The 20,873-nt window shown below is 38.5% G+C and overlaps 1 protein-coding gene across 1 annotated transcript; it reads left to right on the plus strand.

Annotated features, from left to right (window-relative positions):
- Positions 1–5,523: 5,523 nt before the first annotated feature.
- Positions 5,524–20,814, plus strand: DDX47 (DEAD-box helicase 47). Its single transcript, XM_070946658.1, has 12 exons — positions 5,524–5,589; positions 13,905–13,998; positions 14,384–14,572; positions 14,923–14,994; positions 16,082–16,200; positions 16,634–16,705; positions 16,808–16,924; positions 17,041–17,187; positions 17,441–17,578; positions 18,462–18,532; positions 19,212–19,341; positions 19,813–20,814. The coding sequence occupies exons 1-12, from the start codon at positions 5,527–5,529 to the stop codon at positions 19,954–19,956; spliced, it is 1,356 nt and encodes a 451-aa protein (XP_070802759.1). The 5' UTR covers positions 5,524–5,526; the 3' UTR covers positions 19,957–20,814.
- The last annotated feature ends 59 nt before the right edge of the window (positions 20,815–20,873 follow it).

Here is a 20,873-nt window from a genome sequence, read left to right on the forward strand (position 1 = left end):
TCTTTAAATTGCTTGAAGTCATTTTCTTTGCCAATAATTTCATTCAAAAGACATGATAAAGAAGCCAGCTAAAAACTAGGTTGTAAACCAAGATTTTTTTTTCCAAAATTCTGTTAACATTTCATGTGAAGGATTATTTTTAAGATATCATCTCCCTATGCATTTATATTCAGAAACATTTTACTAGAATGTGCAAAAATAATTTTTTAAGAAAAGCCTTTGCAGATTGAATCTTTTGATAAAAACTGTTCTGTGTTCACTAACTTCACTGTAAAAATTAAATGCTACTTTTTACTTAATTGATTAATCATCAGTTTTGTATCTTCAAAATATTGTTGAATAGAAGGCTAGGAAGAAAAAAAAAACCTAAAGCAAAGATGGTGAGAAGCTTTCCTCAAAGACTTTTTCACAATTGAAAAGCTAGTTAGCCAAACATTTTTCTTTCTTTTTCTTTTTTCCATTTCTTTCACAAAGGATAAGGCATGCTGGGATCAAAAGAGTTGAGTTGTTGTTTTGTAATTGGATACTGTAACCTTCCATCATCTTATTATGTTTGAAATTCATTTAACATACAAGAAACTAAGATTCAGCTGTCCTGATGGAAAAACGAAGAATTACTTGGGATTGATTTATGCACGTTAGAGAACAACTTCTTCACACATCTATACATATTCATGCAAATCATTTCGTAGTAATAGAGCTCCCAAATCTGGACACCAGACAGGGTCAACTGAAGATTTGCAGCCCAAATCTGGTAGTAGTACAACCTCCCCCCACCTCCCCCCATATCCCTGCAAGTAGATGTCAGTTCTGTAAACCTTTTCATATGCTACTGGAAATTATTGCGTAGGATGTGATAAATTTGGAACCAGACTCCCTGAAAGAGAAAGGATGAGAGAAAAAAAAATGACCATACGTGTTTTTCAGAAGAATGAGAAAATGTTTCGAAGTATACATATAAGCTTAATTCTCATCCAGATGTTGTGTTTTGAGCAACACCATTTTACAGAGCAGGTTTAGGTTTTATGCAATTGAATGATTTCTCCTGTCTCTACAAATAAGAACAAGAGCTCACAACACGACAAACTTGTCCTGAAATGCCTGCCTTCTTTAGGCAGTGGTTTTATTTTCGTATTGGGGAGCGTTCAGTCATATGTGTCCAAAGACACAGCTTGGGCTTATCGGTAGTGAGAACTAAGCCATCAGGCTGTCAGATCCAAAAATGATGTGATGTTTCTCATTTATTTCTGTATCAGTAAGGAGTATCTTGGGAGATCTCAAGTTCCTTAAGTGATGGCAATGAAGGAATTTAAATGCATGAGAGCCAAAGGATGTGAGTGTAAGGTATATTTTGTGGAGACCTTATAGCAAATCTGACATATTCTTTGCATGTCTGTCTTTGTGGGAAAGGAAAATGTGCCCATTATGATCTTTGGGTCACTTTAATCATTATAAAATCAAGAAACATATTCTACAGACTCCTAATGCGGTATAAAAATCAGAACAAGTATGAAATTATTTTGTTATCCGTTATTTATATTATTTCTCCTCAATTCTTAAAAAGTCTACTTCAGAAATAGCAACTCCCTAAACATCTCAATGGATTCAGGAGATTTGGAAAAATAATTATGATAACTGGTATTATTTTCTTCATCTTCAAATATACAAATTCAGCAGAAATTATCAGTGGGGTAAAGTTCCATGATCATAATAATATAATCCTAGTTCTTTTAATCTAAGCTCCCTTCTGCTCTTCTACACATCTTCTGAGAACACTTATTATAAACTTAAATGCTTCATATTATGACTTATTAAAACAATTAACCAAGTGAGATCCCAAAGGTCTACCTGCTATTTATGCAAGTAATACTTTGCCACATACTAAACAGACACTTCAGATACTGATGCAGTACTGTAGCTGAAATTCAGATCAAGAACACTGTGATCTGTGAGCTCCTGGGGCTAATGGATCTGAGTTTCAAAAATCAGCATGGCTACTAGATAAAAGCAGAGAGCTAATGCTTTCTGCACTTCTTTGCTGCTGTCTAGATTCTTGAAGTCCAGATCATGTAGCCCTAGGATTTCCAGATGACTACTAACCAAGCAGCCTCTTTCGCATTTGTTAAACAAAATGCTGCATTGGTCTGCTCATTTAATTTGCAACAGCCACACGTTATGTTAGTGGCATACACTTTGAGGGAGGGAGATGGTTGTAATTGAATGCAGCCAATGGTGGCACTAGTTTCACTATAAACTTTCAACATTAATGAAAGATGAGGATGACCAGAATAGAGTGAATGTATTTATCTCCCTTCTGTGCTTTGTATTTTCAAGCACCTAAAGAAGAAAGAGTGCAACTGAACAAGCAAACATGAACTAAAAGCCTGAGAAGGGAAATACGTATCACGGATCTAGAAATCTAACAAAGATACAGTATATTTCTGATACCACACTGCATTGCATAAACACTAGTATCACATGCTCCTATGGATTGTTGACATACATAAGAGATTCCAAAGTTATACAAAGGACAGATAATATGATAAACAGTTTATACTGCCATGTAAAAATGCCTAAAACAGGTCTAATGCAAATTTCTTGGAGATCTAATCCAGCATAAGGAAGAAAAATTCAAAGGAAAGGTAGATGTTGTAGATTTTTGAAGTATTGTATGTGAAAAAAGAAACTGACGAAGAATGAACAAAGAAATCAGAAAGATTATGTAAGTAGAAAGATTCATTAAGAAAAATGGAAAATAAAGGAAAAAACTCTACAGATAAGGCTGCCAGGTGACTATATGGGCCTCCTTTTTGAATAATGATAATCCATTAACAGTTGGTGGATGTTTAGTCACTGTATATGTTACCACTTCAATTTTTTGTTTGCAAATATTGTAATCTGGCAAGTGTTGCAGAAACGTGGCAAAAATAAATCTTTCATATTTATAACTGATAAATTGGTGACAATATTATTTGTAACTATACAGCGACTGTGAAGCTTGGACTTTAAGAAAGTCCACAAGTTTGTTTGGATTTCTTAACACATTTCCTGCTCTTATACAAGAAGAGGATATGGCACTGTGAGATACCAGCAACTAATGATGCAGGTACGTCATAGTTCTTCAGTGGTCACGCACTTAGCTAGGATGGGCTCTCCCCTCCCCCCACCATTAACTGGGAAAGTATTCATGCTATGAATACACTTCCTGATATGTTTTAGCCTACGTGAACTCCCTGCACAGCATATTTCCTGGTCACATGAGAGATCTGAATTTGGGAGCAGAGAGAATTGTATATATAACACATGAAAGTATGACTTCTAAATGAATAAAATACACTGTATAAGGAATGCTGCTAATCTCTGTTTGTAGGATAGGCACTTAAAAAGTGCTACACCATTTCTACTGGGATAATAAAGAACAAAAATAAGAGGCTAAAATCTCAGATGAGTTTTTTTCAGAGTTAAGAGTAAAGGAGGCATGTAAATAAGGCAGTTAAAATGAGAAACATTTGTAAAAGTCACATTCGGATCTATGACAACTTGTGATCACTAGGTCTATCATTTTATAAATCCTTGACAAATTACACGTGCACTGTAAGTATATACAATAAACACACATATTAGAATAAAACTGCTTTGATCTGAGAGCTGTTTTTATAGTCTTTTACTAAAGCTTGCATGAAAGCTGGCTAGGTGTCCTTGGTCAGTCACTTTCTCTCAGCCCAACTCACCTCATAGGATTGTGGTTGTGGGCAAAAAAGGAGGGCATAGAACAGTGGTGGGTTGCCCCTGGTTCGGATCGGTTCGCAAGAACCGGTAGTAAAACCGGCGGGAGGCTCCACCCACCGCCCCAGATGTCATCATCGGCGATCTGCGCATGCACAGAAGCAAGGCTCATGCACGAGCGAAGCAAGGGCGGGCACACGATCCCGTTGCGAACCGGTAGTAAAAGTAAGTAGAACCCACCCCTGGCATAGAAGTATTAGGTATGTTCACTACCTTGAGTTATTTATAAAAATTATAAAGGCAAGAAACAAATTAATAAAATGGGAGCTATTTTGATGTAGTGGCAAAGGTAGTGGACTAGAAACCAGGAGACTATGAATTTTAATTCTCTGATAAGCATAAAAGCTGACTGGATCATTTATATGTAACATTTCTACTTGGTAGTTCCAGTGAAGGAACTACCAATTCAGATAAACAATGAACAACAGATTAATCAAGGAGACACTAAAAATGCTCCCACCAGTACTGACAAGGTGAGCCATTTGTATAAACAGAGCAAACCCCACTCCCTTCTAGCACAGATGTTACCTAGTTAAGTAATGAAAACAAGCTGAGAGCACCAAGGATCCTACATTTCTGCCGTATGCACAGCAGCCAGAACTATCCTTCTCTTTTGACTTGGGATAAAAACTTTACTGTTCCTAAGTATAAGTCCCAATAAATCCAAATAGATTTGATAATTCAGAATAAATATATTTAGTATTTACTCCTTTAGCAGTTTTTATCTTAAACTAGCAGAACGCATATCTAGGCTTAAGAAAAACTTTATGAAATATCAAACAGTTGCTCATTTTGGGGAAATAAATGTTTATACAATACCATTTCATAATTTTCTACATGTTATGGAAAATGCAAGACTATACACTGCAGCAGCTTCTTTTACATGTATATAATTTTTTTAAGTCATCCAATTTTTGAGTCAGACATCAGCTAACAGTTTTGTTTCACTTCACTTGACCAGATCTAATAAAGGGCTTTATTTAAAAGTTTGCTTCTCTGGGTTTAGCTTTAGGAAGCATTCCTTTTTTACTGTACTTAGCTCTACACTCCATACCTTCCCCAGGATCTCTTGGCAGCGGTCTTTAGGATCAGTAGTGTTTTGTATTGTAACACTCAAGAGCCTCCCACAGAAGCTTTGGGCAACGGGAAAAGAGATTATAAGAATTAGGCGCCTCTTTTTCTATATCGAGAACTCCGATTTCCATTTAAAAGACTAATCTAGAGATTCATTTCTGAGTTGCAAAAACCCGGACTATCAACAGCAGCAGAAAACGGTAGTGGGAGTTTTCTGTATCTCTTTGCTGCTTAGCTGCCGTTTTCCAAATTTTTGCATCTCCGTAGAGGATAATCTGCAACAAACCCGATTGTGACATCCCATATAAATCTATGGGGAAATTCAAGATTTGCTGAACGTAGGAATTCCAGGCTTGCCGTAAAGTAGGACACCCGCCCATCTTTGGGAAGAACGTCGTTTAAGTCTCCTGTCCATCGGAAGTTTTACTGCTGCGCTGGAGGCGAGTCGGGAAGAGACGCATTAACATTAGAGGCTAATCCAATAAACCCTTTCGGTTCAACGTTTTTAACTGTAAAGAGAATACACGCGGAACCGGAGGCTTTGAGATGGTGATGATGTGTTCTCCCTCGCTCTCTATACCGGAGTGGGAGGGGCAAATGTGAGCATTTGGACTTCCAGTCCCAAGATGCTTTGCGCTACCTCTGAGGTTAAAGGTGAAGAAGAACATGGCGGCGAGCGTGGAGCACGGGGGAGAGGTGGGAGAGATCGCGGAAACTTTCAAACAACTGGTGAGTGGGTTTTCCCTTATGAACTTTATTATTTATTATCTCTTCATCTCTCTCCCTCTTCTAGTGCCTGATGTTTCTTCTATTTGCTTCTCCTTCATGTTAACTCTCTGAATGACTTGCTATCATATCTAGTTTTCTAGTGCAGGGGTCTCCAACCTTGGCCACTTTAAGGCTTGTGGACTTCAACTCCCAGAATTCCTCAGCCAGTAAAGTTTGCTGAGGAATTATGGGAGTTGAAGTCCACAAGTCTTAAAGTGGCCAAGGTTGGAGACCCCTGCACTAGTGGTCTGTTTTGCTGTTTCTTTTTTCTATTTTTCCCCTTAGCCTTCAAAGAAACAAACTATTATGGCAACACACACATTAAAACACACACACACACACACACACACACACACACACACACACACACACAATATCTCACAGCACAGCTTCATAAAAGCAGGGGTCTACCACACTAGGTAGGATCCAAGGTGCAGACTATGCAGAGAAGCTTCAGAGGTAGTCCACCAATACACAGTGGCGCAGGGTGTGAGATGCAAGCAGGAGTAGCATATACTGAATGGCACCACAAAGTAGCTGGCATTGTGTACAGCAACATCTGCACAATATATGGGCTAGAACAGTAGTGGGTTTCAATTTCGGGTGCTACCGGTTTGCTCGTGGGTGCGCGCTCAGGCATGACACTTCTGCATGCGCAGAAGCTTCTGCGCATGTGCAGAGATATCCGAGCGGGTGGGCGGAGCTTCTCGCTGCTACCGGTTTGCCCGATCTGGGGCGAACTGGTAGCAACCCACTACTTGGGCTAGAATCTCCCAAGTTCAGATGTGAGTTCACACCAGAAGGTCGTGGAGAAAACGTGGGTTAAGATCCTGTGAGACTTCCAGATTCTGATGGTCAGGAAGGTACTATGAATGAACAAGACATCATGGTAGTAGACAAACACCAGAAGATAGTTGTAATGATAAATGTAGTGGCAACTACAGGAAGAAGGAATAAGAGAAGCTGGAGAAGTTCTAAGGCCTGAAGGTGGAACTAGAGAGGATGTGGAAAGTAAAGGCCAAAGTAATGCCAATGGTGGTAGGAGCACTTGAGATTGTGACTCCTAAGATGGGAGAGTGTCTACAACTGATTCCAGGAACAACGTCAGAGCTTTCTATTCAAAATAGTGCAGTGTTAGGAACAGCTAAGATACTGTGTGGAACCTTCAGACTTTCAGGCCTCTGGTATTGAGGAAGATATAAGATTCTTAAGGGTGAGAAGGGATTTTTATTTTTGTATACACATACCCCTATACACATGCCACCCTAATCTTCCAACTCTGGGCCATATAGAAGAAATAAAAAGACAAGTCATTTAATTTTTGTCTCAAATTTCCAATATCATGCAAAGATGATTTTGATTTTTTAAAATGTTCTTTAAAATTTTACAAAAGCTAGACATGGTGATTGTATAGATGCCCATATTGACTTATGGAATAGAGAAACAAAAGTAGTCATCCATATAGAATCATCCTTAATAATCCTTAATTATCTTCTGATGCTACAGAACTCAGGTGTCTTCCTCTTTATCTTAAAGCTCTAGTTGTAAACTAAGCTAGAAGACACTATTATGCAGGGATGTGATTCATTTCAAAGCTGACTTGATAAGCTTTATTGTATACATGCACACAGGTATGATCTCTTTAGCGTGATCAAGCCTTATTATCATTTGCTCCAGAAATAACCTTATAAGGACAAAATAGTTAAGAGAATAATGGTTATGCAGTTGCAGATATCTTGGTCACATCTGTTTTTAGTCTGGTTTTTGGCATGGTTTGGAGATAAATTCAGTCATAGTAGACCTTCAGGGACAGAGGAAATAAGAGTTTTGATCTTGCTTGATCTTTTGACTGCTTTTGATACCATTAATCATGGAATTCAATGATTAATTGAATACTGGAATTCCTTCTTGAGTTAAGGATTGGAGACACTGTTATACTTGTTATCACTACAACTATTGTAACTAAATATTGTTTGTTGTAGGGATAGACTTAAACAAATAAGTAGGTCGCTGTACCCCTAGACCCGTGATGGCGAACTTATGGCACGCATTTATTAGTTCAATTTATATGCCGCCCTTCTCTGGAGACTCAGGGCAGCTTACAATGCATTAAGCAATAGCCTTCATACTTTTGTATATACCTGCTTAGTAGGGCTTTTTGGGGCCCCCCAAGCGGTGTTCTTTTTTATACAAAGTCAGCTTATTGCCCCCACAAACCGGGTCCTCATTTTACCTACCTCGGAAGGATGGAAGGCTGAGTCAACCTTGAGCCTGGTGAGATTTGAACTCGCAGTAATTGCAGGCAGCTGGCAGCTAAATGCTACTTTAACAGCAGTTTAGTCCGCTGCGCCACCAAGGCATGCCAGAGGTGGCACACAGAGCCTTCTCTGCTGGCACGCACGCCATTGCCCCAGGTCAGATCTCCATGGTGTTTCTTTCGTGAGCTTCTGTTTCCCTGCAAACAACGAAACAGAAACTCACGAAAGAAAAAGATCTTACGTCTTGCCGCACTGCCGGTGTTGGGATGCCCTGCCTCCCTACGGCCAGCTAGTCTTCAGCTCTCTGCTGCAAATGTCCATGCATGCGTGCATGTCTGCAAGCACACACACTACTTTCAGTTTGGGCACTTGGCGTCTAAAAAGATTAGCCATCAGTGCCCTAGACCCTGACAACTATCCTGTAGAGTGGCAGAGAGTGCTTTACCAGTACTTTCAAACATCTAGATATAGGTTGTCATCAATATTCTGGTGGTACTGAAGTCTGATTCCTAATTACATTTCAGTTAGATGTGGTTGTACATGTTCTAAACTGGTGTCTCTTTGTGAACCACATAAGAGATGTTGTGGAATGCACCAGGATGAGGTGGGTCAAGGAAAGGGGGTCAAAAGAGAATGTGGAAATCCAAAGTAAACATTTTTCTGTTATGATCCTAAATCTATTTCCTACCTCTGCCATTATTCTGAGTTTTAGAACTCTTTAGAATCATTTAGCCACTGAGTTCAATCTCCTGAATACTGCAGGAATCCAAATTAAAGTATCTAAGATGATTTTTTAATTTCTATTTTAATACATATTGTGAAGATAAGGTACTGCCTCTAAAGGTAATTGGCTCCAATGTCAAAATGTACTTGGTGTTAAGTTTTTTCTGAGATTCAGTTCTCAGAAATCTTACCTGAGTTCATTGTTTCACATGGTCCATTCTGGAACAAAAGAGTCTTTATGTCGCATCCTTTTCAAGTATTTGAAAATTACTACTATAATTCCCGTCAGTGTTCTTGCCTCAAGACTAAGCATCTCTCCTCATAATCCCGAGTTTTAACCTCCTGATCATCCTTATTTGACTTTCTCTAAACCTATTCAGTTTTTATGAATACTTCAAAATTGGTGCCAAGAATTGGATTTACGGTGAGGTCTGATGTGGCTGATAGCAGAATACAGTGGAATGGTTATTTCCCACAAATTAGAAACGATGACTTTGTTGTATCTGCCTTTTTTGTAACCACATAACTCTGCTGGCTGATGTTCAGTTTGCAAACTGGTTGCAAGACCAAGTATCATCAAGAATCACAGTATCACGTATTACAACTATCGCCTATTTCCTAACTTATTTTTGTGCCTGTGATCTTTGTTTCCTTCGAGAACATTGCATTTCTTTTCTACAATTTCATTCTCTTACTCTCTGCCAATTTCTGTATTTTATCAAAATTGTATGCATTCTATTTCTGTCTTCCAGGATATTAGCTATCCTGTTCAATTTTGTGTAACTGGATCTATTAAGCATTGTCTCTTCTTCATCCAAGTCATTAATACAAATATTGACAGGTAGAGATTTTGGGATTGAATCTTATGGGTATTCTTGGCAACTTTGTGTCCAGTTTGATGAGGAATCATTAATGGGAACTTTCTGTGTATAATTTTCAAAGACAGATATGTACTGATTTAATTGACATGCCATCTAACACTTAACTAGCTTGTAAGCTTGTTAATCAACATGTCATGGCATACTTCGTCAAATGCTTTGTTGTAGTCAAGATTCATTATGTCTGCAATATTCCTACAATTTATTAAGGTTGATATAAAGACAGGCTGGCAAGATTTCTTCTTTCCAAATCAATGCTAATTAATTACTCCATTGTCTTAAAAGTAATTACAAATTGACTCTTTTATGATCTGCCCTAGATTCTTAGAAAATAATGTTACATTGATTCTAGTTTATGCCCATTTTTGAATATACTTCCAGTCTTCACTTCCAGTCAACTAGCATTTTCCAGTCAACTAACATTGCATTTTTTACTTTACATTTAGTCTTTCTTGATCATGTTTTTGTCTCAACCTTCAGTGCCAAAATAAAAGTTTTTGAATAGCTCTCACTTTACTTAGTGATTTGTTAGTAATTTTATGTCTTCATTGAGCAGCTATTATACTGATTCTTTCCTTTTTCTTTTATTTTAAATGTATCTATATAAGTCTTTTCTGTCATTCTTACTAAACCTTGGCGGTTTAGTAAGCCTTGGTGGTGCAGCAGACTAAAGCACTGTTAAGTAACACCACCTGCCTGCAATTACTGCAAGTTCAAATCTCACCAGGCTCAAGGTTGACTCAGCCTTCCATCCTTTCGAGATAGGTAAAATGAGGACCCGGTTTGTGGGGGCAATAAGCTGACTTTGTATATAAAAAAACACCGCTTTGGGGGGGGGGGCGCAAAAGCCCTACTAAGCAGGTATATACAAAAGTATGAAGGCTATTGCTTAACGCATTGTAAGCCGCCCTGAGTCTCCAGATAAGGGCAGCATATAAACAAACAAACAAACAAACAAACAAACAAACAAACAAACATAGCTCCTTCTGAGAGTTAGTTTTCCTGACATGAGCTATATAATTCCAAATTACTTGTCTATATACTTCTTTTGTGACCTGGACTTGATCCTTTTCCAATTTTCTAGATGTGCTTTTTGTCTTCAGATATTTTCTAAATTTCTGTAATGACATTGGTTTCTGATGTTCTCCATTTTTCCTCCTCACAATTGTTTACAAGTGTGTTTTTAGTGTTTCCTTCTTTAGGAATTCACACTCATCTTGAAGTACTTTTACCAGTTCTGTAAATAGACTAAAGGCAGAGGAGCAATTCATTTGGATTTTGGCATGAGTAGTTTTTTTTTTTTTTTACAGATAGTGCAACTGCTGTTTCTACTGTATATGTATCTTTTGAACAAATTCAGTGGCTATTTTCAGTCATGAAAGGCCACACTCCAGGTCCTACTTGCCTTTGTGTACTAAGAATTTAAACCTTATTTATTTTTGTTATTTATTTCATATAGCAATAGCACTTAGACCAGTGGGTCTCAACCTTCCTAATGCTGCAACCCTTTAATACAGTTCCTCATGTTGTGGTGACCCCCAACCATAAAATTATTCCTAAGATCATTGAAAATATGTGTTTTCGGATGGTCTTAGGTGACCCCTGTGAAAGGATCGTTCGACCCCCAAAGGGGTCCCGACCCACAGGTTGAGAACCACTGACTTAGACTTAAAAAGTGCTTTACAGCCCTCTCTAAGCGGTTTACAGAGTCAGCATATTGCCCCCAACAATCTGAGTCCTCATTTTACTGACCTCGGAAGGATGGAAGGCTGAGTCAACCTTGAGCCTGGTGAGATTCGAACTGCCAAATTGCATTAATTTATAGACACTAAAAGTTACAAACTATGCTATAATCTTTTTGATTTTTCAATGAGGGGTTTAAGATCCCATTTCATTAATATTTTCTCATGTTACATTACACAGTTTTAAAGCTCTTTAGAGTTGTTGCTTCTTCCTGTCTAAGAATTCAGTTTAAACCCTCCTAATCAACCTGCATTTCAACCTCTGGGCCTTGTTGAGTAGGATCAGGTGACTAAGGGTTTCAGCACTTTTCCCCCCTTCCTTTCTGAAGACAGACCAGTGTAAAAGAGAAACAGAATCAGGTTACTTTAAGTAAAATAAAAGATCGGTAAAAGTGTTTACTTTTTAAAAAAGTGATGTAATGTTTGAGACAGATCACAAGATGGCACTAATTTGCTACATTTAATGTGGCTGAGCAAGATCTTAGAAGAGAATCTGCTACTAGACCTTATATTTTAGTTCACAAGAAGTTAATACAGAAAAAAAAAACCTGGATCCAGCCTGACAGGGGAAAAAAAGGCTGATGATGGATGGACAGAATTTTCTCTTTTTTCCCAGAAAATATACCCACAAGATAAAAAGGCTTAACTAGCACCCTAGAGAGAGAGAGAGAAAAAGATAAAAAATAACACTCTTTTTTCTCTGGGCTTGTTTACCAATTCCCAGGAGACAAATAGATTCCTGATGCACAAGTCCCTTTTTGCCTTCATGGATTTTTTGAGCTTCTGTCAGATTCCCACCTTCATCAGAGGAACACTTTCAGGTTTCTCCTTTTTCCAGCGCCAGTACTTGGTTTCTCCCTTGTTCTCAAAGAATTAAAGCTATTCTTTCATCTGTTGAGAAGGAGGGCTGGGAAAATTCTGATTCTGTATGAGATTGAAAATATGACTCTGTCACTCGTAGATTTAGCTCTGTCTGACATGAAGACTGAAGTCTGGAATAAGTGACTATAATCTGTCTTTGGAGCAATCCCATTTTGCAGTGTGTGGTTTTCATTTTCATTTTTCATTTTCATTTTATTTAATTTGTATACCGCCCTACTCCCGAAGGACTCAGGGCGGTGAACAGGCACAGGATAAAACACATAGAATACAAAAATTTAAGAGCAGAAGTAAAATCGAATTAAATCAATTTAGCCCAAGACAAATTTAAAACCCCAGGTTAAGAACAAATTAAAATTTACATTAAAATTTACATTAAAAAGAGAACGGGAGAGGTTAGGCCAGACCAGCCTGGTGAAATAAAAAGGTCTTGAGAGCACGGCGTTTTTCTTCAGAGTCTGTTTCATCTACAAGGGCCTGAAAGTATTTCTGAGTTCCATTGGGCCAAAGCAGTTTTGTTGTTATTTGTTGTTATTCTGGTTGTTATTCTTGTCCTATGGGCTTGCTTCTTCCCCACCCCCCCACACCGATCATTTTTGTTATGCTTTTTTTTTGAACTGATAAATCCTTGTAGTTTCTCATCTTGGAAGTGTGGCCATTTGTTCCTCTATCTCTTTAACATTTCTTCAGCAGAGCTACTAAACTCCCTCAAGATGGAAGGAAAACTTGTAGTGAGTGGTTCCCAGAGATAGGAATTTATTTTCTATGAGATTCCATTTTGTCGGAAAGAATAAATACATACGGTAGTTGAGGGTATGTTAAATCACTGCTGACACTGGAGAATCAAGTAATTATGGCAGCTTTGGTTGGTATATCAACTACACATTTTTCTCAAGAGGGATATCTTAGCAATTCAATAGTTCATTATCTAATATTTAAATAATATTTTATTATTATTAAAAATAGTAATTTGTTTAAAAATAATTACATCAGCTGCCAGCAAGGTTCTAAAACCAAGGTTTTATTTATGATTTGCAAGGTCCTGAATTGGATGGGATTGTCTTTGTAATTTCACCCTTAATCAATTTCTTTCTTTGTTGGAGGAGGTCCTTCTATATCTGCCTAGATCTGCAAAATGCAATTATGTTGCCTGTTGATGAGCTTTCTCTGTGATAAGGACTTTACTCTGGAATGTTTTCTCTCCTGAAATTCATGAGCCGCGGTGGCGCAGTGGTTAGAATGCAGTACTGCAGGCTATTTCTGCTGAGTGCCAGCTGCCTACAATTTGGCAGTTCAATTCTCACTGGTTCAAGGTTGACTCAACCTTCCATCCTTCCAAGATCGGTAAAATGAGGGCCCAGATTGTTTGGGACAATATGCTGACTCTGTAAATTGCTTAGAGAGGGTTGTAAAGCACTGTAAAATGGTATATAAGTCTAAGTGCTATTGCTATTGCTATGAGCCACTGTTATTACTTACATTAGAAAACTGTTAAAGATCTATATCTTTACCCAAGTCTTCTCTGTGTGAAGGTTTGATAAATCATTTTTTCTTTTCCTTTATTACTATATGTTTTGCTTTATTTTATATTATATTTTGCATTGTATAAATTTGCTTTCAGATGCTTTTGTACAGAAAGTTATAAACATACATTAATAAAAATATAATTGTCTTTGCTTTAAAATTTTCAATTTTCTGGAAATTGAGGGGGGGAAATGCTAGTGTGTGTATTCAGATCTGTGGCCTCTTGCTTGTCATAGATGTGCTTCTTCCCTCTTTTTTCTTTGAAATAACAGGGAGTGACAGATGTACTGGCTGAAGCATGCAGTCAGTTAGGATGGAAGACACCAACAAAGATCCAAATAGAAGCTATTCCACTTGCACTCCAAGGTGAGTACGATTCTAGGACCTGCAATTTAAGAAAAAGGAAGAAAGTTTGCAATACTGATAGATTTAATGTGTTATTCAGAACAATGTAATTAACGGGTCTGCATTTCCAACTCTGTTAAGGCTAAACAGCAAGGCATCTTTTATTTATTTATGGGACCTTTCCACATACCTCCATTGTTTAACCCTACATTAATGATAAATATAGTTTTTAAAGATAGTTTGCTGTTTGGGAGAAAAGCCAAATGCTTCACTAAGTGAAAAAAGAACCGACTTACTTCTCGTGCTCTCTTTGTACATTTGCTGAACTAAAATTTTGGTTCTGTCAATCTGTTGTTATTTTTTTTTCCCTGTTGGCATTGAATGTGACTCTTTTTTTCCCTCATAGGTCGGGATATCATTGGCTTAGCAGAGACAGGATCTGGAAAAACAGGGGCTTTTGCTTTGCCCATCCTTCAGGCATTATTAGAAACTCCCCAGCGCTTCTTTGCTCTGGTACTTACACCCACCCGGGAGTTAGCCTTTCAGATCTCTGAACAGTTTGAGGCTCTTGGATCTTCCATTGGTGTCCAGAGTAGTAAGTAGTATGGTTACAAGATTTCAAATGAATATAAAACATTGTGAAATTGAAGAGAATAAGTAGGTGCAAAAGCATCTTTACTAAATATTCTACCAAGGTACACAGATTCATCTAGTTGTTCTAAACGTTCTTTATCATATACATAAAATTTGCAACTATTGTTCCTGTTTACACGCAAATCTCACACAAATGTCTGTCTAATGTTCACTGCAAGTTATTTGGTTTCTTAGCTGACAATATAGCAAATACATTACTTACAATGACAAACTATTGGAGTAGGGGTTGTATAATGTTGTGATTGACTTGCTGAGGTGGCCATTATTTAATGTTTTCTTTTCTTTCCTAAGCTGTCATTGTTGGAGGAATTGACATGATGTCCCAATCTCTGGCCCTAGCCAAGAAGCCCCATGTAATTATTGGTAAGGATCTAGCCTACAATTAGATCTTATGAAAATGGTGAGATACTAAATAAGGGTTAGGAGATACAATTGACTATCTCAGTAATGGTGAACCTATGGCATGCGTGCCCAAAGTGGCACACGGAGCCATGTCGCATGGCACGTGCAGCGTTGCCCGTTCCTCTTCTGAGTTTCTAGCGTGCATGCACATACAACCATCAACTGGCCCTTTTGTGTGCGGCAGTGCCGGAAACTGGAAGAGGCGGTCTTCTGTTTTCCTGCGTGAGCATGCGCGCAGGTCAGCTGATCGTCGTATGTGCATGCATGCCAGTACCAGAAGTTCATTTTCAGGTGTGCTCATGCGCCCTGGGCAGTTCCTTTTCCGGGTTGCGGCCCAGACACGCGCACACTCCCTTTTTCGCACCCAGTGCCAAAAAGATTAACCATCACTGGACTATCTGATGCACTCTCCATTTCTTGCCTTGCCACCTTAATGATCCTTGAGTCCAATTAACTAATTACTGGTCAATTGAGAAAACATATCTGACACAATGACTTATAATGTCCTTTTGGGTGCTGTGTTTGCTCCGCTTTGACATATTTCCTGTGGACAATAGTAACTGATATATGCTGTTTGAATAGCATTTTCTCATCAAATTTAGCTTTAGAATGAATAGATTAACCATCTTGCATCTACTCTTTCCTGGAGAGGAATTCATTTAAACTTATTTAGAGCAAGTCCCTGGGTTGCTGAGATTCAACAAGCCCATGTAATTTCAGGTCTATTTCGGACCCTAGCTTGACTTATACTCCTCAGCTATGCTTTGCAAACTTTTTGTCTGTTAACCAAAAGAGCCACAGCAGACTAGAAACCGGGAGACCGTGAGTTCTAGTCTTCCATAATTAGCTATAAAAGCCAACTGGGTAAACTTGCACCAGTCACACACTCTCAGCCCGACCAACCTTACAAAGTTGTTGTGGGGAAATAAGAGGAGGAAGCTGTGCTCTGTATGTTCACTGCCTTTGAGTTATTTGTAAAAAATAATAAAGGTGAGATACAAATAAATGAATAAATAAAGAACCCTTATAACACTCTTTCTCTTGGCAGCTACGCCTGGTCGTCTTATTGATCATCTTGAGAATACAAAGGGTTTCAATCTTAGAGCTCTGAAATACCTAGTTATGGATGAAGCTGACCGGATCCTCAATATGGATTTTGAAACAGAGGTGAGATGTGCCCATCCTTGCCATTTTAGAATGGTTCATTGTATTGTTAAGCTGGTATTTTTCAGAAATATGGTTCCAAAATAACACATACATTCATGGGACCGGTCAGGCTTTCCTTCCTGCTATTGAATGTATACCCTGTTTTCTCTTGGTCATTTAGAAGTAGCTGCTTGGGAAGTAGATTTATTACGTTCCTTTAATGTGGATATGACCCTTCCCAGTGCATCCTTGCTAAAGTGAACCCACTTAAATTTGAACTGTTCCCACTGGAACCTTTTAGCTGCTAAACTCATCATTCCTTGCTGAAGAGTAGTGCAATGTCTTGGCTTAAATTGAAAGTCCTTGCTCTATAGCTTCCATCAGGCATACCTGGTATAGGTCTCCATGCATGCACATTGACCAGTGTTCTATTTTTTTGCATTTCTCTTTACAGGTAGATAAGATCCTGAAAGTAATTCCCAGAGACAGGAAGACATTTCTCTTTTCTGCTACGATGACTAAAAAGGTATGAGGCTTGACACTTTGCCTTTGCTTAGGAGAGTGAGTCAGAATTGGGAGATACAAGTACAGTGGAATTATTGTCTGCAAATTTAATTTTAATTCTCAGGTGCAAAAACTCCAGCGTGCAGCCCTCAAAGACCCTGTGAAATGTGCAGTGTCATCAAAATATCAGACGGTTGAAAAACTTCAGCAATACTATATTTTTATTCCTTCCAAGTTCAAGGTAAATTTATTTTTCCTTTTTGTTTTGGACTTTCTTTACTGCTTGGCATTGTTTTAAATTTGTTCCCCTTTGCCTTTCATATTTCCTGATTCAAGTTCTTTTTCTGATGCCCTTAGGATAGTTATCTTGTGTATATTCTGAATGAACTTGCTGGCAATTCATTCATGATATTCTGCAGTACATGCAACAATACTCAAAGGACGGCACTCTTGCTTCGAAATTTGGGCTTTACTGCTATTCCCCTCCATGGACAGATGAGCCAGGTACAGGTTAATGTGCTTGCAAGAAAATTTCTAGATTACTATATGAAGTAACTAATGTGTAACAACAGGAAATAAGTATGTATGCATCCTCAAACCTGTTTCCCTTTCACTATTTTTTTGCCCAATGTGATTGTGTGTGACACATTCAAACATTGTGATTAATAAATAATGCTTTCATACTTTCCTTTTTGCCATGCTAAATGAAGTGAAAAAAATCATAAGTGAATGCTAATGTGCTCTTTTGTCCTTCTAGAATAAACGATTAGGATCACTGAACAAATTCAAGGCTAAAGCACGGTCCATCTTGTTGGCTACTGATGTTGCAAGTAGAGGCCTTGACATCCCTCATGTTGATGTAGTAATAAACTTTGACATTCCTACCCATTCCAAGGTGAGTTGAAAAAGCTGTTAGCGGACATTCGGCTGACTCTGCCGCCTAGAAATTGAAAAAACATCATTACAGATTTTGAAACTGAATCTATTAAGAGCTTTTTGTGAAGGCTTGTTGTGTGAAGTTTAAGAGACCTGGACCACACAGCAAGGCTTTTCTGTTGTGGCCTCCAGAATGTTGCTCTCACCAAGTTCCTGTAGCTCTTTCTATCTTAACATTTTGTAAGTTCATTGGAACAAGTCTGTTCTGCTGTGCCTTTAATCCTAATTGATTGATTAGCAACATTTGTCTTGGAGGTGGATTTAATATAGTTTTTCATGTTTGTTTTCTTTATACACTGCTCAGAGTTTGTGAATTGGGGGAAATTACAAAAGATCTATAAAATAAACCAGAAGAAATGGGCAACTCTTGGCCCTGTTCTTCCATGATTTCATATAGAGTTGTGAAGCACTGAGTGATATTAAAGCTCAGAAGGCTAAAGGTATGCCAGCAAGAGCTTGAATGAAAGAATGAGAATTATAGATAAAATGAATTAGTATTGTAGGTATCAGGCAGTGATGATGAGTTGATGGGACCATCACCTTTAGTGATGGCAGCATCTCCAGAATGGACCTTTCCTGTTGGAATCTCAAATGACAGCAGGGTCACATATGCCTTTATATTTTACACTGCAAATTGGGCATACTGTATTGCTTTTTAAGAAATTAACTTGGTTTTCTCCTTACCAGTTTTAGAAAGCTGAGCTGGCTTCCTTTATTTGGAAAGCTGTCTGTTTTAATAATTGACATTTATGATGCAAAAGGTTTTTTTGGGGGGATATTTATTTTAGTGGTTGTCCTATGACCACCATCTTGTTCTGTTACTTACTTTGGATTCCTTTCAGGATTACATTCATCGAGTAGGGAGAACAGCTCGAGCTGGTCGATCTGGAAAATCAATCACCTTTGTGACACAGTAAGATGCTATTCTGTGCTACTCCAGTTGTGCAACTACCAGAATTTATGTATTCCAGTGCAATGATTTCCAGCTAATGGTCCTTGGGGAACAGACTTATTTCAAGGGACCCATGATTTTCAATAAACATGGGAGAAAAAAAGCAGAACACCCCCCCCCCCCCCGCACAGTTGGAAGGAGATTTGAGAGAACAACACTTGAGTTGGACTAATTCCTCCTTCCTTCCAATGCTAGATTTCCCTACCTCCCAGGATATATAATGTAAGCATAGCTTTTCCTAACATTATTAAACTTCTGCATTACGCCTGGCCTTAATCTGTGTAGACCGCCCTTAAATTGATGAGTGAAGCCCCTGCATGCTTTTACTGAGGGGTAAAACCTGGATGAGTAGATAGCCTGCCTGGTATTTGCAGCAGAATCCTCCAGACAGACCATAGTTTATGGTATTATTTGCTCTGTTCTTATATAACACTGATGTCTAGAATGGTTTTGGCTCAGAGGGCTCTTCAGAGATGTGTTGTATTTTTGCTATGTAGTGGAGAAAGTTCTGTTTTGTTAAGGATTGAAAGGAAAATTAATAAAATGAATCAATAGCATAAAAATATTGGTGAGCTTGTTGCTTTTAACACTCAAGTAACTGACGGAATTAATTAGGGTGAGATTCTTTCTCCTCTTGCAGGTATGATGTGGAACTCTTCCAGCGCATTGAGCACCTGATTGGCAAAAAGCTGCCAGCCTTTCCCACTCAAGAGGAAGAGGTCATGATGTTGACTGAGCGTGTGGCTGAAGCCCAGAGATTTGCTCGCATGGTAGGCTGCTTTAATGCTCGATCTGGGTTTGTTTTGTGTAGAAATGTAGCTGTTGCACCCATGAGTGTGAGAATAATATTAGCATTTATACAGCATTTATACAGCCTGACTGCTTGAGTCAGATTCCAAACAAGGCTTCAAGAGCTGAGAGATTCTTTTATTCTTGCATGAAGAGCTGTATTGCATGCCCTCGCTGTTCTAGTTCTTTTTCTTTTCTTTTTTTTTCCAAAATTAAAAACATCCCATTAACTCAGGAGCAATTCTAAGGGGTCTTTTGCTTTTGCTACCACTATCAAACCTTTTCCTAATTAACTTTTATTAAATAACATGCCCAAAATACTACCTATGGGAGTATCTGAATGCAAAATCACACACCAACAAGAATGGTTGTTTAATATTTTCAGCAGCTGTTTTATCTTCTTCATTGTCTCAGTGATTGATTTCCTTAGAGGTCTCCTGTTTCCTTTGCAGGAATTGCGGCAACAAGGGGAAAAGAAGAAACGCTCTCGAGACGAGGCAAATGATGATGATGATGGTGATGATGCAGAAGGAGCGTTGGGAGTCAGGAAAAAAGTTACTGGTGGGAAAAAAAAGAAATGGAAAGTTCAGAAATAAATACCATCAGACTTTATTTCTCTATATTTTTATGCAGTTTGGAATCATTAGTCCAACATCATTATCAGAATGACTTTCAAGGACTCATGAAGAACATCTCAGCAAGTTTAGCAGTCCACCTTCATTTATTTGTTCAACTTGTATGCCGCCTTTCTCCGAAGACTCAAGGCGGCTTACAATGCATTTAAAAGCCATATATAAAAACATTAAAAATTAAAACATTAAAAACAATTAAAACCCATTCACACCATTCATGGCCGGATCTCGCCAGATCGCAACAGCCAGATCAACGGCCCCAGGCCTGCCGGAAAAGCCAGGTCTTCACCGCTTTTCGGAAGGCCAATAGGGTGGGGATGGTCCGGATCTCAAGAGGTAACTGGTTCCAGAGAGCTGGGGCAGCCACAGAGGAGGCCCTCCCCCGCAGGCCCGCCAGCCGGCATTGTTTAGCTGACAGGACCCGGAGGAGACCAACTCTGTGGGATCTTCATGGATATTTTCCTTGCAAACGGGGGAAATCTCTTAACATTGGAGAAGTCTTATTGGTCTCTAACAGAAATTGGTATTCCTCTGAAGAAAGCAGATGAGAACAGATTCCATGTATTCTTTATGGACAGTGGAATTGGAAATATGGCAGAAGCTTTTCAGTCTGCTGCCACCCAAGTTGCAGTCAATTATTTTTACAGCCCATATTTATTTAATAAGATAATTTGCAAAAACATGGGGTGGAGTGGGGGAAAATAATGTAATATATTCTAATGTTCAAGATGTGTCAGCAAATAGCAGACTAATAAGATCCTTGAATATTAAAGTGAAGGACTTGATACAGAGGAGAAGAATTAAAAAAAAACTCTGCTAAAATTTGTGTTTGCTTATTTATATAATTGTGCTATGGCTGCAACTTCTTAGTTTCCTTTCTC

This window comes from Pituophis catenifer, unplaced genomic scaffold, assembly GCF_029215685.1.
Source record: "Pituophis catenifer annectens isolate HBS135680 unplaced genomic scaffold, rPitCat1.0.hap2 SCAF_7, whole genome shotgun sequence".
Taxonomy (NCBI): domain Eukaryota; kingdom Metazoa; phylum Chordata; class Lepidosauria; order Squamata; family Colubridae; genus Pituophis; species Pituophis catenifer.

Bases quoted from the DNA above. Each gene is read 5' to 3' on its own strand.
- DDX47 (XM_070946658.1), top strand. From the start codon at position 5,527: ATGGCGGCGAGCGTGGAGCACGGGGGAGAGGTGGGAGAGATCGCGGAA. The intron at 16,201-16,633 runs GTGAGATGTGCC...TTCTCTTTACAG, and splicing joins ATATGGATTTTGAAACAGAG to GTAGATAAGATCCTGAAAGT. The intron at 19,342-19,812 runs GTAGGCTGCTTT...TTTCCTTTGCAG, and splicing joins CCCAGAGATTTGCTCGCATG to GAATTGCGGCAACAAGGGGA.